This window comes from Alnus glutinosa, chromosome 10 (assembly GCF_958979055.1).
Source record: "Alnus glutinosa chromosome 10, dhAlnGlut1.1, whole genome shotgun sequence".
In the NCBI taxonomy this organism is placed as follows: Eukaryota; Viridiplantae; Streptophyta; class Magnoliopsida; order Fagales; family Betulaceae; genus Alnus; species Alnus glutinosa.
The window spans coordinates 33,323-50,861 of NC_084895.1; the positions used below are offsets into that span (position 1 = coordinate 33,323).

At 36.5% G+C, this 17,539-nt stretch overlaps 1 protein-coding gene and 1 pseudogene across 1 annotated transcript; both read right to left on the reverse strand.

The window, feature by feature from the left end:
• Positions 1-105: 105 nt before the first annotated feature.
• On the reverse strand, positions 106-7,730 carry LOC133879914 (snRNA-activating protein complex subunit-like). The gene is made up of 11 exons (XM_062318730.1): positions 7,071-7,730; positions 6,889-6,947; positions 6,738-6,804; positions 6,599-6,660; positions 5,538-5,658; positions 4,763-4,851; positions 4,596-4,686; positions 1,280-1,375; positions 1,009-1,134; positions 661-924; positions 106-450 (listed from the first exon to the last, which is right to left on the reverse strand). Exons 1-11 carry the CDS (start codon positions 7,215-7,217, stop codon positions 166-168), a joined length of 1,407 nt encoding a protein of 468 aa, XP_062174714.1. The 5' UTR covers positions 7,218-7,730; the 3' UTR covers positions 106-165.
• LOC133879916 (histone H4-like) lies at positions 7,391-7,693 on the reverse strand (annotated as a pseudogene).
• Positions 7,731-17,539: the final 9,809 nt, after the last annotated feature.

Genomic DNA, 17,539 nt, shown 5'->3' on the forward strand with positions numbered 1-17,539 from the left:
TATACTTCAATTATTGTTGGGATTGATGATGCATGTCTGAGTACTTCGGCTTTATCAACTCCATTCCAACAATGAGGTCCACTTCACATGTACGACACTAACATGTATCTTAACTACTTTTCTTAATGCAACAAATAGAGGTTGACCTTCAGCTGAAAATCAGCATTAATCATGTTGATAATCATATACTGAGAAGTCACTATACAGTAGAGACTCATCCTTTCCATAGTGAAGAAGAAAATAACAGTCTCTACAAAAATAGCACGGGTTCTCCGGGGCCAACTTGTCATCAACCGTCACATTTGCAGCTCTACATATATTACAGACATCGCATTTCTTTACACGAAATTTTAATTGAAATACGACTATTGGATAACTAGCTTGATTGCGCTCGTCCTCTGGATGAACTAATCTCATGTCTCTTATAACGATTGTATGCTTGCAGTCTCCCTGTGACAAGCAATTCCCAAACAAAAGAATTATATGGGCAAACTATAATAACTTTGCCAACAACAAAGTTCATGTCATGAAAGCCAAATCATGCCATACAAATTACATGGAGATTTCTTTCACCAAGTGCAACATATGGGGAAAAAAAAGCATGAAGAACAAAGATGTTTATACCATCAAAAAATGAATACATTGCAAACAAAATCTTACCTGGTGACAGTAGAGATATCCAACACCAAGTCGAAATCCCAAGTCACAAAACCCTATCCCGTGCATGTCAACAGCTTTGAACTGAGGCAATTGAAGGCCTGTAACATTATCACCTATAATTGCTTTCTGCTTCTGTGGTAATTCCCCTGTTATAATGTATTCCCATTTTTTAAGAGCGTCACCCCTAGAGTTTCTGAGCCAATCAAATATAGGTTCACTATAATCTATTGCAGAGGGATCCCTCAAATCATTATAGAATACATCCTACAAAAGATTAGCATTCTATTAGATTTGGTAACGAACTATGTTCCTCATGAAAACAAACAGAGAACAAAAAGTGCTTCTTACTTCTACAAGAAAATATCCAGAATGATCATACTGCCCAGACTTTTGCATCACCTGGTCGGTTAAACAATAGATCTTATCCCTCAGTTCAGTCAACCTTTGTCGTCCTAGGACCAAAAATTCTTGAGTCTACAAAAAATTTCACATAAACGTCAATAGCAGATAGGTTATAGGTTGATACATGATTTTTCTTCCTATAAATGATCTTGACTTGTTGAACCAAATACAACCAACAAACAAAGCCCAACAATTGCTTGTTTTGAAAGTGATATACCTTTACCCACTTCCGTGAGTTATGGTAAACCTCAACAGAAAGAACAACATCTGAATCCCGCACAGCAATGTGTTCCCCAAGGCTTGCTGATTTCACCTGCAAAGCATTTGTATAAAAGCTTTTTTTTTTTAAGTACATTTGTATAAAAGCATAGAGGGTAAATACGAAATCTCAACCATTTTGAACAGTCAGATTCAGCAATTGGATATTATATGTAAGAATATGAATGAATAACTACAATAAAAAATAATAATTAAAAAAAAATTGAGAGAGAGAGAGAAAAAGAAAGTAAGGGCTCCGTTACCAAAAAATACATGTATGCTTCAGTGGTCAAAGTCAACTGACATAACCCCTCAAGTTTAATTTCTTTGTTCTTTATATCAAAGAACTAGAAGGCAGCATGGGTTCTCAATGTAAAGCTGAGGGTCGTGATAATTATGAAACATTATCCAAGCTATATGGAGATGCAGACATAAAAGTAATGTCAAGGAGGATTTATTCTTAGTTCAAACTTTCATTCATCACAAAAAAAAATAAAAAAAATAAAAGAAAAGAAGTTCAAACCTCTAAGAAAAGTAACGTAATATATCAGAATAAACAATCATGGAAATTCCTTCATTACTTTAATATGACCATCCACGATTATTATTAGGTATTGAAAGATTAATTAGAAGTTCTGTATTGTCAATAATCAGTTGTGGAAATCATTTGTCACAATCTGAAGTTATGCCCGCCTGTCCATGAACAGTTAAATAAGAGCTTCAGTAACACTTCACTGCAGCCCACAACAATTTCATAACAACTATGCATCTTACTTGATCAAAAGAGTAACTTAGAATTAGGCTTTGTTTCAGTTGGTTTTTTTTTTCTTCTTTTTTTATAAGTAATTGCAAGTATTATTAAAAAGCGCAAAGGCGCAACCCAGGTACATAGGATATATATATAAGAGAAACAACTAATTAAAATAAGAGAAGAGATCTAAAAAGCTTGAAAGTTAGAAATATTATAATCAAAGACAGCAGCCTAATGGTAAAGTGTCTTAAAGAAGAAAGCCTATGACCATGTAAATTAGGAGTTTTTGCTGTATTTGTTGCAGAGATGTGGTTTTGGAGAGTAGTTCACGAGGTCTTCGACAAGGGGATCCTGTCTCCTTTACTGTTTGTGTTGGTGATGGAGGTTTTAAGTCGAATGTTGTCGGCTACAGTAGAAAGCAGGCGACTTTCTGGATTCTCCGTGGGCTCAAAATATCAGGAGGATATGCTAGTGTCTCATTTACTATTTGCAGATGATACCTTGATCTTTTGTGAGCCTAATGCCGAACAATTTCGAGATTTGAGATGCTTGCTGCTTTGTTTTGAAGCGGTTTCGGGGCTGAAAATCAACTTGTCTAAGTCCGAGATTGTTCCCGTAGGTGTCGTAGGGGAGGTGGAGAAGTTGGCTATCATTCTTGGGTGCGGTGTGGCTTCGCTTCCTATAAAGTATTTGGGTCTTCCTTTGGGTGCCAAGTATAAGGATTCTAATATGTGGACTTGCATTATTGAGAAGATGGAAAATAGATTGGCGGGGTGGAAAGGATTGTATTTATCAAAGGGTGGGAGGTTAACTTTAATCAAAAGTACTCTTTCGAATTTGCCAACATATTTTTTGTCCCTCTTCCCTATTCTAGTGGGAGTGGCTCATCATTTGAAAAAACTTCAGAGGGATTTCTTGTGGGGAGGTATTGGAGATGAGTTTGAATTTCATCTGGTTAATTGGTTTAAGATTTGCTCTTTAAAGGTTTCACCCCCGCCGGGGGGGGGGGGGGGGGGGGGGGGGGGTTAGGCGTGAGAAATATAATTCAGTATAATAGAGCTTTGCTAGGTAAGTGGCTATGGCAATTTGCTATGGAAAGGGATGCTCTTTGGAGAAAAGTGGTGGATATTAAATATGGTAGTATGAGGGGTGGTTGGTGCTCTAAGGAAGTTGGGGGTTCTTTCGGAGTGGAAGTGTGGAAATGTATTTGGAGAGGTTGGGATGTTTTTACAGCTCATGTGAGTCTTGAGGTTGGAGATGGTTCTAGAGTCTTGTTTTGGCATGGTGTGGTGTGGGAAATCACCTTTAAAGCTTCTTTTTACAGCACTATTTACTATTGTGTGTGGTAAAATGGAAATATTCTGTGGAATATTTTGTTTATTCGACTAGTACAAGATTGGGACGTGGAAGTGGTCTCTAGATTTTTTGAGTAGTTATATTCTATTAAAGTAAGGTATAAAAGAGAGGATAAAATTTGTTGAATTCCTTCGAGAAGGAAATCATTTGAAGTGAAGTGTTACTATAAGGTTTTATCCAATCCTATGCACTCTTCTTTTCCTTGGAAGAGTATTTAGAAAGTTAAGGTTCCTCCAAGAGTGGCTTTTTTTGTATGGACGGCGACTTTAGGAAAAAGTCTAACTTAGGATAATTTACACGAGGAATATTATTGTGATGAAATGGTGCTATATGTGTAAGAATTGTGAAGAGTCTATTGATCATTTGTTCCTTCATTATAGGGTTGCTACATAATTGTGGAGTATGATTTTGCAGCTACTTGGTGTTGTGTGGGTTATGCCTCGGTCAGTGATAGAAATGTTGGGGAGTTGGAGGGGTTAAAGGGACAACCGGTTGTTGGTGCTGATTTGGAGAATGGCGCCGTTGTGTTTGTTGTGGTGTCTATTAAAGGCACGGAATGCATGCAGTTTTGAAGATTATGAGACTGGTTCAATTAATTTGAAAAAGTTGGTGATACAAACCTTGTTTACGTAGAGAGTGACGCTACAATCTATATCTGACTGTTCTTATTCTATTTTTTAGATTTGTGGACTTCTTTCTCTTTGAATTAGGGGTATCATGTATACATCCTGTGTACTTTGGGTTGCGCTCCTCTGTGCTTTTTTTGCAATATATTTTTACTTATTAAAAAAAAAACCTTTAATTCCACCAACGACCGCTCACGATCTTCAAATTTTCAATCATTTCAGTTAGTATTTTTTTTTTTCTTTTTGTTTTCTTTTCCAGCTTTTTTCTCAAAGAAATAAAAAACATATAGATACTAATTTATCTAACTCAGAGAGAGGGGGAGAGAGGAGGGAGCACGTGGGACAAGCCATGGGGAGGTTGATTATAGATTTATAGTATTAATATAGATAAAATTCAAGGCAAAAATAGCATATTACGAAGAAGGCAGCTGGAAAACAAACTGAATCTTAAAGCATCTACAAGGTTGATTTCCATTTACATTCTTCAAGTTACAATCAAAGACCAGCAAGTGCGATGTACAATAGGCATTTTTCAAGCATACCTTTGTTGCAGAATTTGTAAACCGGAGAGATTTCATCCTTTCTGTTCTTTCTGATAGTGTAATGGCACATTCATTGATCTTGCAACTAGCACTGGACCAAAACAAGAGAAATATAATAAAAACATCAGAATAATTAAAGAGTTCCATAGGTATGTCAATATACAAACTTGAATGAATGCAGTCTTGCTGCTGCTTTGTCTTCATCCTGCTTTTGTTTGACTTTCACAAATTGCTCCACCTTTGCAGTATAACTACTCTGGACAAATACCAGCTATAAATTATCAGATTCCATCAAGAACAAATGACACCTAAATGTAACAAGGAAAATGATAAAAATATAGCACTGACAAACAGACAAGCATTTTGAATTGTAACACCACTAGACAATGTACTGATAGCCTGTACATAACACCACTCAAGTTTATACCAAACAAGAATAAATGTAGACACTAAAACATACATTGTCAACATGCATATGCTAAGTCCTAAAATATGAACCCTTAACCATTTTTCCATTTTATTAGTTTGGGTTGATACATTAAAAATGAAATGGTCAATGGGTCCACAAAATCAATAGTAAAAAGGCATGGAAACAACATGCTAATCGGAACTCAACTAGTAACCAACCTACACCAAAAAAATTCAAATTTAGACTCTATAGATAAGAGATATTAATATGACCGAACCACACTTCCAATACTAAAATAACATTTATAAACAAAACAGACAAACAAAAGAAGCGAAAAGTAAATAGTATCATATAGCACAAACAGACAACATCTTAAATTCAAAATTGGGAAAGGCTAATGAATAATTTTTCTAAAATGTAGGAAAAAGAAAAAGAAAAAAAAAATTCAGTATAATGGGCATTATACTACTAACTGAAAGAAACATGTTAGCGACAGACATGCAAAGGCAAAATGGATATGATTGCATGGGTACCTCAACGCCATGACTGTTTTCCTTTGTTTTCTTTTCTTTCCTTGAGTTGTTATCTTTCTTTCTCTTCCTTGAGTTGTTACCTTTAGCGCATTCGGTTATCGAAGGAGGATTGCTTGATCTCCTGCAATTAGAAGTAAACTTTTTATAAATAACATGCGAACTGTATGAAAGTTTGAAGGGAGTCAAACTGAATCACGTTTGAAACCATGGCTCAGAGATTCTACTGCTAACTATAATGTCAGTCAACACAAACACAGATGATGACCACCTAAGAGCTTTTGCAAACGGAAAATATCTTTTTTTTGATAAGTATATAAAATCAAACGGCAAGAATTTAGGGCAGTTTCCCTCAAATTATAAAACATGAGGGGTGACATGTAAAAACCCCATGAGGACCATAAAACGGAAAATATCTAGGGCTCATTTGGTAATGCTTTTTGGTTGTGATGTGACATAAAGGTGAAAATAGTTGTGTGTTTTATGTGGTGAGTTTAGCAAACGAGCCCCTAATGTTTCTACAAGTAGTTTCACTTATCCATTAGAAACACAGCAATGAAATGTTCAGCAGAGATGAAATCGTTGAAAAGCAGAACTTAGCCATAGGGAGCGTTGAAGCAGAAAATTTGCGAGTCAATGAGGAAAATTTGAGCAGAACTTGACCATAGGGAGTGTAGACACTAGGGCTTTGCTTGGCATTGGGTATGAGATTTCACCGGGCTTTCCTGATTTTTTTATTAACAACAAGTTTTAAGATAGGCATACTCCAAAGGCTGGAACTTTCCCAAGTACTTGGCTGAAAGGCGTTGTTATACAAAGGTTGTTAAGCAGTGAGTCAAGAAGTAAGATAAATGGACCAAATAGATGCATATAGATGAGAATAGAAAGCTATCTGATCATATGTTGATATTGTGAAAACAACAATAGACGAGAGATATCATAAGGACCCTGCAATGAAATGAATTGGGGTCATAGGAACATCTAAAGGAAAATCAAATGCCTACAGTAAAAGGTTCAAAACAAGGTCATGTGAAAAAGAAATGCAAATAACATATATGACTCACTCTGCAGCGGAAGACGGCTCTTCTGAAGGTTGCAGAGGATTTTCAAGGTCCTCTTTGTCATGCTGCAACATTACAAATTAGAAAAATAACTTTTTGAGTTTGATGAAAATTAAAATTAAAATTAAAAACAGCAGGGTACCTGAAATACTTCCTTCATAGCCATATCCACTAATTCTTCTTCACTCAAAATTTTAAGCTCATCGACCCTGCATTTATTAACTAAAATATTTAGTTATAGTAGCTGAAAAGAGATTAAGTGTAGATAAAACACAAGGATGCTGTGTACGTACGAAATATCTTCATCACACTGTTGAGACGGATCAGAACAACATAGTTCCGCTTTTAGATTCTGCATAGAATGATAAAAACAACGTCCCAACAATTTTTATTCTTTTAGGAGAATCATGAAACTATATTTATAAAGTGATTGGAAAGACCCAAAAAAAAAAAAAAAAACTCCAAAAATAGCTACCTGAAGTTGACGGAAAGGAGAACCCTCAACATCTTCCTCCTCTGCCTCTCCTCCTAAGCTAACCCCCCGCTCCTCTCTCGTCTCCATTCTTCTTCTCCCTTCTTCTTCCTCTTCTTCAATATTAGAATTACTACAATCTTGCTCCATGTCCTATTCTCTGTTAAGGGTTTTAGACGGTGAAGGAGGTTTTGAATCACGGAAACATTCACTATGCAATACGGTACCCGTATAGGAGAATACTATAACAGACCCTAAGACCCACTACAACAGGAAAAATTAAGCCGATTGACAACTCTCAAGAAACCTAACCAATAACCATCTCAGCCACCGAAGTCATACAACGTCCTCCCCTGCCTCTTGAGGGCATATAGCAGTGACGGTCCTACGGGCGTGCTCCGTGTACATGACAGCGTCACGGATAACGTTCTCGAGGAAGATCTTAAGGACGCCACGTCGCAGATGAGACCGCTGATCCTCTTGCCACTGCCTCGTCTCGCCGGACGCCGAATAACAGGCTTCGTGATGCCCTGGATGTTGTCCCTGAGCACCTTCTTGTGCCTTTACGCTCCTCCCGTGCCCAACCTCTTGCCTTCCTTTCCACGACCCGACATTTTCACACTCATTTGTATACTCCTACAAGGAGTTCCCAACTTTGTTTTGGGGGGGGGGGGTTTCTTTTCCTCTCCCTAAAGGCAAATTAATTTGCATGTTATTATTTAAAAACAATAAAAAATAATAATAATAATGAATGAAAATGTCACACCAACAAAAAAAATATATGAGATGAGATAAAAACAAAAGAATAGCATTTCCCTGTTATTAATGATTGAGGATAATAATTATGTTATTCATTATTTCGAGATTATTCAAAATACATGGTAGGTGGGGGATGTCCAAAATGAGAGCTTCTACACATGCGCCTTTTGTCCATCCCTCTTCTGTCTTTTTTTCACGTGTAATTGTTTTTTGTTTTTTTTTTTATACAAAAAAGCTTGAAAACGCGGGGTTCATTTAGGTTCATTTTCAAAAAATTTCTCATTTCCCAAATCTCCCCCTCTCCACTATCCCCTCCCCCACCGACCGACTGCCGCCCAACGGTCGACACTATCCGGCCCTCTCAGACCACCGCAGGCCACCGATCTACACCCGCAACCCAGCAGACCGTCGACCCCTGACGAACGGCGCCCGCGACCCGTCTCCATCTCTTTCGACCGACACCGTCCCGGCGACCCATTTCTCTCTCTCTCTCACCCAGAAGACCGAGCGAACCAGGGGTTTGTAACTTTGTTATTCCTTCTCCAGCTTCCAGTAACTTCACGTTCACTATTGTCCCTCACACCCTGTTTATATCATGCATTTTCTTTTCATTCGGTGTTTTGCGGTTATCCATTCGGTGCGTTGTTCGTTTTCGCCCATGCATTGATATACACAAAGTACCCAAAACTAAAGTTAGATCAAATTCTTTTGTCTTTGCTTGTGAATTAGCTTATTGAGTTTAGGGTGTTTGACAAAAGGTCAAGAAGAGGAATTTTTGCGACATTTTTGCTTGATGAGGATGATACCGAGATGCCACTTTCTATGTTGGACACTGACCCCGACTAATTAGTTGGGGGTTGTTTGCCTTTTAGAGATATGTCGAGAATCATCAAAACAATTTACTCATTGTTGTTGCTTCTTTTAAAAGTTCTTGTGAATATAGCAAAATTTTCTCCATGTACAATTAATTCACGCATGTGATCATGATAGGTTGATCCTGATTGTAGTCCCAAACTGGTATGTTATGATTGTAGTACATAAAAAGAACCCTAGCTGTATTTTCATTTGGATATTTGCAAGGCTTCATTTGGGGGTTTGTTTATTCTTTATTCTGATATTCTTTTGACTGGTGATTATTTGACATGCTTGTTTGACATGCTCACATGCTTAGATTGGTTGGTTAGTTGAATGATACTTTCTTAGGTTTTATTTAGGTCTTTTGCATAGGCATGACAAAATGTCGGTAAATAGTGGTGCGTCAAGTGTGTCAAGTGCACGTCCGTTATGTTATTGTGGAGTGCTTGCACATGTAAGGTATTATTGGACTGATACCAATACCGCTAGAAAGTGGTATGGCTGTGAAAATTATAAGGTAATTTTTGAAATTAATATTGTGTTATACTTCGTTTAATTGCTAGTAGGTGATGTCATTGTGATGACATTAATTTACTCTTTCTTTGTCATGCAGAGAACGGGTGATTGTGATTTTTTTGCATGGGCTAATAATGAAATGACTACGTACGAGACGAAGATAATGGAACGCTTGAAAGTCCTAGACGATAGAAGAAAGGCAGATAGTGATAGACTTGAGAAGCTAATTGAAACAAAAGATAATGATCAATATGTTAAGCTTGAGAAGCTGATTGAAAAAAATATATAATGATCAATATGTTAAACTTCGACGAGAGCTGGAGCTGAGTCAAACTAATGTGAAGATGTTTCAGATGTTTTGGGCTACGATAGTAGTGGTCATTTTGCTTTTAGTTTTTTTTACCTTAGTGGCTATGGTGGATCTCGAGGTACTTACTTGATGTTAAACTAAAAGAAAATGAGGTATGTATCAAGTTGGAATGTATTGTATTGTGGTATGTTGGATTGTAATGTAGTCACTTGGTTTTTATTTTGGAAGAGGAATGTTATTTTGTAGTTGGTGAACAAGTCTAGTAAATTTGGTTGAATGTAATATCATTAAACTTTTAGTTTGATGTAGTATGATAGTTTACCCTTCAAATGGTTCTTTGCAAATGAATCGTAGTACTCAAATATATTTTGCATAAATCATAAAATTTTGCTTTGATAGATGGTAGATTCTTCTTAGACAATTTTTGTTTAAATCTTGTGAAATTTAATTGGAAGCTCATGTTTTTGGTGATACTTGAGAATTATTGGATGAAGCTTCTTGAGGCTGAGTCTTACACTTAGAGACATTTTAGAGAAACTTAAAGCTTTCCCATAAAAGGGATAGTTGGATGATTTCAAAGGATTTGGAACAACCATATAACAGAAATTGCTCAAAAACACATTTACACATACAATCCATACCCTTAAAACCACTTCACACTTTGGTTTCACAATCTTCATTAGGCTTACATTTCCAAGGACAAAAAAAAAATAAAAATAAAAATAAGAGAAGCAGATTTTCAACATTTTCTCAGTCAAAAGATATACACCAATATGAAACCTTTTTATCCATATATTGGTGAAATTGCAGACTGAGTTGATATCATCTGGAGGCAGCGAACAATGATTGTCAACGGGTGTTTGTTTAACAGTCTTCTAGTCAAAACCATCTGTTTGCATCACAGCTGGAGGGAAAAAAAAAAATGAATAAGGAATAATCATTGAAATAATCAACAGTTTCTATTCAAATGAGAATACATTTCAATAGTGTTGCACAATATCTTTTCCTCTTTGGCAGCAAGCTTTCTGTGCAAGAATTAGTATCTTGTATTGTTTTTGCAAAATTTAGAACATAGGAATTAGAGAAAACACAAAGGAGAAGTTTTTCTCAGATTTGTTGAAAATGAACTCTCAAAAACTTGAAAGAATAGTTGAAAACACTTCCCAAAATCTTGATTAAAAGCTGGACAGCGAGTGGCAACTTCTAGGAATCAGTTTTGGGGTTCAAATTGCCACTGATTTTGCATGGAACCAATACATAAATTTAGTTATGTTAGAACCTAAAGACCTAAATAGAGCAATGCATCATAATCAAGATACTTCAGTGGGACAAAGCAAATAAAAATGACAAATGCATAATAAAATCATGTTGGTATAGTAGTGAAACAACAAGAATAATAACTTGGAATTAAAGACAAATCTAATGAATTATTTCCAGTGGGTAAGACTTAGCTTCAAGTCTGATCTGTAATCACATCATTTAATTACTATTTCAAATTGTTAAAATTAATTTACATGTATAAATCTTGTGTTCCAACAAGTAAATCAAACATATATATATATATATATATATATATATATATATATATATATATATTAGCTATATCAGTACATTTAAAACTATCTGTAGGCAAAGTTAAATTCTTCTTCCTAGCTTCTTGTTTAAAATTCCACTCTTTAATATTTTGTAATTCTACCTTACTAAAATAAAATTATGTGTTGATATATATATATATATATATATATATATATATATTTCAAATATAACATATCATAAGACAATGGTAACTAATAATTTGTTTCTCCAAATTTACAATTTACAATTCACACTAGCAGGTGTCCTAGAGAAATAAAAGCCTATAACTTCATGGCTAATTTTCCCAAGCAGAACTCTTAATTCATCTCTTAATGCCCAGAAGAGGCTCCTCTGGAATCTTTGAAAACTTCAAGGAATGTGAATCATCCTCCACAATTTTCTTTGGGGTTTGCCCTTGCCTAAATGATAACCAATATATAATCAGATAAATCTCATATTAGCTCTATGCACTAAACCATGTGCATGAGTTGTCAACCCGGGCTTTCAACTCATCAGGCAGTTTCAAAAAACCATGAGCAAATCCCCATATACATCATGTTAGAAATGCACCCCCTTTGTTTATGGGGAAGGAAATGATTGTTCTCAAAAGCACCAACGAGCCAAAACAAACGGACAAAAGCTCAAAACACCCAAGAAAAAAAAAATGAAGAGGAAATAGTAATGGAGAGGAGAGGTTGTTTTACCTCTGAAGAGCTTATTTGAGAAGGAAGTTGAGACGGGCTAAGATCGGTCGGCGCTGGAAGTGGAGAGCTTGGTCAGTGGTGGAGACGGCGCCGAAAAAGGGGGAGTTCTGCCGAAAATAGGGGAGGTCGCCACCGGAAAAGGCAGGAGATCAGGCCGGAAAATGGAGGCAAAGTTCTGCCGGAAATAGGAGAGCTCGGTCGCCGCCGGAAAGGGGAGGAGATCGTCCAGAAAATAGGGGCAACGTTCTGCTGGAAATAGGGGAGCTCGGTCTCCGCCGGAAAAGGGAAGTGATCGGCCGGAAATAGGGGAGCTCGGTTGCCGCCGGAAAGGGGAATAACTGGAAAATGGGGGCAAAGCGCCGGAAAATGGGGAAGGAGATTTTTGAGGGAAAGAGAAAGGGGAGAAAATTTGGGGGAAAATGTCTGATGGTGCAAATTATTTCAGTATCCTGAGTCTTTCCCATTTGGAGAGCTGATATGTAGGGGACGGCAAACTGTCCCCTTGCAGGCTCTTTTGATTAAAAAAATGAAATTTAATAAAAAAATGTCCTTAGATATCACATCAAAGGACACTTTTTTATTAAAATTTAATTTTTTAACAAAAAGGGCCTGTTGGGGGACGGTTTTTCGTCCTCCAACAATCATTTCCCTTCCCATTTGAGTTCAAAATTTTTAACTTCATTGTCAGTGCCACGCTGGAAAGAGACGAACATGAGACGGACAAAAGGCTCACGTTTAGCATTTCTCATCCAAAATCGGAGAAATGCTAAACATGAGCCTTTCTTTCGTCTCATGTCCGTCCCTTTCCAGCGTGGCATTGACAATTGATTAAAAAAATTGAATCATTTGGGAAAGAGAAATACTGAGACAGACCCAACCCGTGCCATTCGACATTTTCCCCCAAAATTTTCTCCCCTTTCTCTTTCCCTCAAAAATCTCCTTCCCCATTTCCGGCTGATTTCCTCCTTTTCCAGCGCTCCGATTTGCCCCCATTTTCTGGCTGATCTCCTCCTTTTCCGGTGCTCTAATTTGCCCCCATTTTTGACCGATCTCCTCCCTTTTTCGGCGCTCTGACTTGCCCCCATTTTCTGACCGATCTCCTCCCTTTTCCAGCGCTCCGATTTGCCCCCATTTTCCGGCCGATCTCCTCCCTTTTCCGGCGCTTAGATTTGCCTCCATTTTCTGGCAGATCTTCTCCCTTTTCTAGCGGCGACAGCGAAATCTGCCCATCTCCACCGCCGACCGAGCTCTCCCCATTTCCGGCAGAACTCCCCCCCTTTTCCGGCCCAACTCGCGATCTCTGCCCGTCTCCACCGCTGATCGAGCTCTCCACTTCCGGCGCCGACCGATCTCAGCCCGTCTCCAAGGTCTCCGCTTCCTTCTCCAAGGATGCTTAGTTTAATATATTTGTCTTCGTTAATCATTCTATTTGCCAATCAAACATCCACTGCATGCTTTCATGATTAAATTTTTTTTATAAATCATCCTTCCACCGCACCAAATCACAAACGGTCTCACTAGCTCTCACTCTAACGTTACACACTTTCTTTTTTTTCTTTTTCTTTTTGGTGCCCAGGAGGTATGGAGGAATAAACGATAAGAATAATACAATGATGTTTTACATTATAAGAATAATAATCAAAGCCTTTTCCACCTATTGAAAGATTGCATGAAAATTATATCAACACCACAAAATTTTATTTTAGTAAGGTAGAATTACAAAATATTAGAGTGTGGAATTTTAAACAAGATGCTAGGAAGAAGAATTTAACTTTGCCTGCATGTAGTTCTAAATGTACTGATGTAGCTATTATATATATATATATATATATATATATATATATATATATATATATATATATATATATATATATATATATATGTTTGATTTACTTGTTGGAACACAAGATTTATACGTGCAAATTAATTTTAACAATTTGGAATAGTAATTAAATTATGTGATTACAGATCATGTAATTAACCTTTTTATACAGATCATGCAAGATTAGGGAGATTATTCCTTTGTCTTTCACTTTACTTAGTACTTTGAATGGTTCCTCCAACAAAAAAAATATCATGATTCCCCCATCTTTTGGATGTCCATCCGACACAAATCATCAAAGTGAAACAATTCATGAGGGGTGCCATACTAGTAGTGGGACAATGGCACTGTTGTATGCCCCCTTTGTGTAGCTGTATGGAATGGTGACCATCGAAATCAACAAAAGTTCTACTTTTTCTGAGATCCCTAATTGTGAGTTCCATTTGATGGTTCCAGACCCTCCAAAATTCATCCTTTTGTACTCCACTACTAATATAGTTGTTCTCATGGCCTTTTTGAACAATAAACAAAAGAATCTGAATCTCATCACTTCTTTTTATCATGATGTTACTGCACTTTAAATAAATCTCTGAGGAAGATATTTCTGATCAGCTAGGGCTAGCCTTAAGAACAGTTGGTTTGGTTGTGTTTTTCTACCGATATCATTATAGAAACCCTTCTTTTCTTATTTTGAAGAACAATTTCAGATTCTAATTACACTTAAATATATGTTATAAACATCTATGAGTGGGACAAATATCTTACTCACCATCTAATTAAGGAAAAATATCTTCTCCCGCTGTTAAGAGGCAGAAGCTTGCCTTCGCCAATCCCTTGGTTGCTCCATTAGTTTCAAGCTAGAAAACTGCATGTATTGTTCTTTGTTGTGGATTTGTAATTTTTTTTTGGGCCTTTTGGATCTTAGATTAACATTGTTCTTGTCGTTGATTTTTTTTTTTTTTTTTTTTTTTTTTTTTTTTTTTTTTTTAGCTTTAATTCATATGCTTCTTCTTTTTTTGTGGTTGTATGATATTAATATTATCTGTGGATGTGAGTGATATTAATTGTTGCACCGATATGAATCTTTATTTCCTATAGAAACTTTTAGATGGACTTATCACAACTACCCTTGATTTCACAATGCGAAGATGAATATTTGTTGACACATGAACAAGCTGATGATGTTGTGCCCATTGAAATGGACCCTCAAAATGGTATGTTGGTTGTTTCATGCTTACCTTTAATTTTTATAACATATCTTAAAGTAAATATTATTATTCATAGTTGGGTTCTTTACACTATGTTTTATTTGTTTTGATACAGATGGAAATGAAACTGTAGCTGATGAACAGTTGAAAGATAGTTTGGTCAATTGTCGTTCCAAGCACAAGCTCATTGATGAAGATAAAAATGTTAAGGAACCTAAGGAGGGTATGTTATTTGGCTCCATAGAGGAACTTATTGAATATTATAGAAATTATGCAAAGCAATAGGGTTTTGGTGGGGTGCAGAAGAAGAAGAAAAAAGTATGAAAATGAAGATGTACATTACATCATTTTAGCATGTGCTCGTCAAGGCAACGCATCATCCAGCTCAAGTAATCACCTTTGTAAGCCTATAAAAACAAGCAAAATGGGGTGTAAGGCTACTTTGAGTGCAATATTAGTGGACACAATGTGGTATGTGACTAATGTAAATCTAGGGCATAATCACGATTTAAGCCCTGGTAAAGCGAGATATATTAGATGCCACAAGAAGTTGGATCCTGCTACAAAGAGAACGCTTGATATAGATGATAGAGCTGGATTTCGTATAAATAAGATCTATAACTCGCTAGCCATTGAAGTGAGAGGATACGAGAATCTTACATTTGGAGAGAAAGAGTATCGCAATTATATTGCGAACTCAATACGTCTTCGCCTTCGCACAGGAGGTGCTGCAGCACTTCGTGACTATTTCGATAGAATGCGGAAAGTGAATAGTGATTTCTATTTTGAAATGGACGTGGATTATGAGTTTAGGCTGAAAAATGTGTTTTGAGCTGATGCACGAAGTAAGGCATCATATGAAGATTTCGGTGATGTTGTTACATTTGACACAACATACTTAACCAACAAATACGAAATGCCATTTGCTCATTTTGTGAGAGTAAATCATCATGGTCAATCAATTCTTTTTGGAGCAGCATTAATTTCAAGTGAAGATACAACGACATTTGTTTGGTTGTTTGAGACATGGTTGAAATGCATGAAGGGCCGTGCGCCAAGGGCAATTATTACAGATCAAGACAGTGCTATGAAAAATGCAATTAAAAAGGTTTTTTCCGAATGCTCGACATAGATTTTGTTTATGGCACATACTAAAAAAATTTATAGAAAAAGTTGGATCACATTCACTGTACAAAGCCATTAAGAGTGCCATACAAAATTGTGTATAATTCTCAGACATGTGGCGAGTTTAATGCTAATCGGCAGAGTGTACTTGAGTGTTATAATATGGAGGAGAATGCATGACTGCGTGATTTATACAGTGAACGGACTTTCTAGGTACCAACATATTTGAATGGTGTATTTTGGACCAGTATGACTACCACACAACATAGTGAGAGTATGAATGCATTTTTTGATGGTTATATACACTCGTCCACCTCATTGAAGGAATTTGTGGATCAATACTAACGCTTTGCGTAGGAAGGTTGAGGTTGAGAATGTGTTTGATTTCGATTATTTTCATACCATGATTTCATGTGTAAGTAGGTATCTCTTTGAGAAGCAATTTCAAAAAATGTACACCTATGCAAAGTTCAAAGAAGTTCAAAATGAGATTTCAGAGATTATGTATTGTGGTTACTCTCGTTTAGAAAGTGAAGGTGGAATTAATACCTATCAGGTGATCGAATGAGTAGAAATTAATGATTCCTACATGAAGAAAGTATGTTTAACTGTTTACTATGGCCTTCATGTGAAGTGAACTGCAGTTGTCATTTGTTTGAATCAAGAGGAATTTTGTACAGACATGTCATGTCTGTACTGACTATATATGAAGATGTGAAATTGTTGCCCGAAAAATATTTTCTAAACCAATGGAGGAATGATTTGGAGTGGCCATATAAGTTAATCAAAAGTAGTTATGATCCCTTGAGTGGCAACCCTACTACAGATCGATATACTGAACTAAGCAAAAATATGTTGAAGTTAGCCGCAATCGCAACACCAAACGTGGACCATTGCACGGAAGTGCAAAATTATGTTGATATGCTAACTAATAAATTTAGTGGTCTAAGATGTGAACAAAGTCCACATTCCCAATCACTTCCAAGTGCAAAATTGCTCCCAAGTGCATCTATAACCTGTAATGGAGTAGAGGTGTGTAGTCCTCTCGTGGCTCAGACTAAAGGGAATGGACCATCAAACAAAAAGGTGTTCGCAGTTGAAAAAGCGGTCAAAAAGTCAAAATCATCAAACAAGAGTGACACAAATCTCAAACAGCAAAGGAAAAAAAAAAAAAAACAGGTATTCATAGATTTGAAAGCCGATGTTTATGCGAATTACCAATTATGTCCACATATTTGATTTGTAATTTTTATATTATATCTAACATGTTATTCCACGTTTTTATTTATTGAAAGACATGCCAAAGATTGCTAGTAGATAAACTAGACACAAGTGAAGATCCGTTCACTTTTGTAAATGATGCTCAGCATGACCAAGTAATTGAAACTCAAAGTAGTGTTGTTACACAAGTATGGAAAGAAAAAAAAAATTATATGTTCGTAGATGTGTATGCTAATTCGTACATGTTGACTAATAATTTTATTTCATATATGTTAATCATACAAAGTTTTTGTTTCAGACTTTCGGGAATTCACAACCATCACGTCCTGTTGAAGGAGATTTCATATACTTGTCATAAGTATTTGGTCGCTTTTGTT

What these genes read in the sequence shown, in the direction of transcription:
- LOC133879914 (XM_062318730.1), bottom strand. Translation starts at nt 7,217, where the DNA reads ATGGAGCAAGATTGTAGTAATTCTAATATTGAAGAAGAGGAAGAAGAA. An exon ending in AAAACAGTCATGGCGTTGAG is followed by an intron (nt 4,852 to 5,537) that starts GTACCCATGCAA and finishes GTATTTGTCCAG; the next exon opens with AGTAGTTATACTGCAAAGGT. An exon ending in TTACAAATTCTGCAACAAAG is followed by an intron (nt 1,376 to 4,595) that starts GTATGCTTGAAA and finishes AATGCTTTGCAG; the next exon opens with GTGAAATCAGCAAGCCTTGG.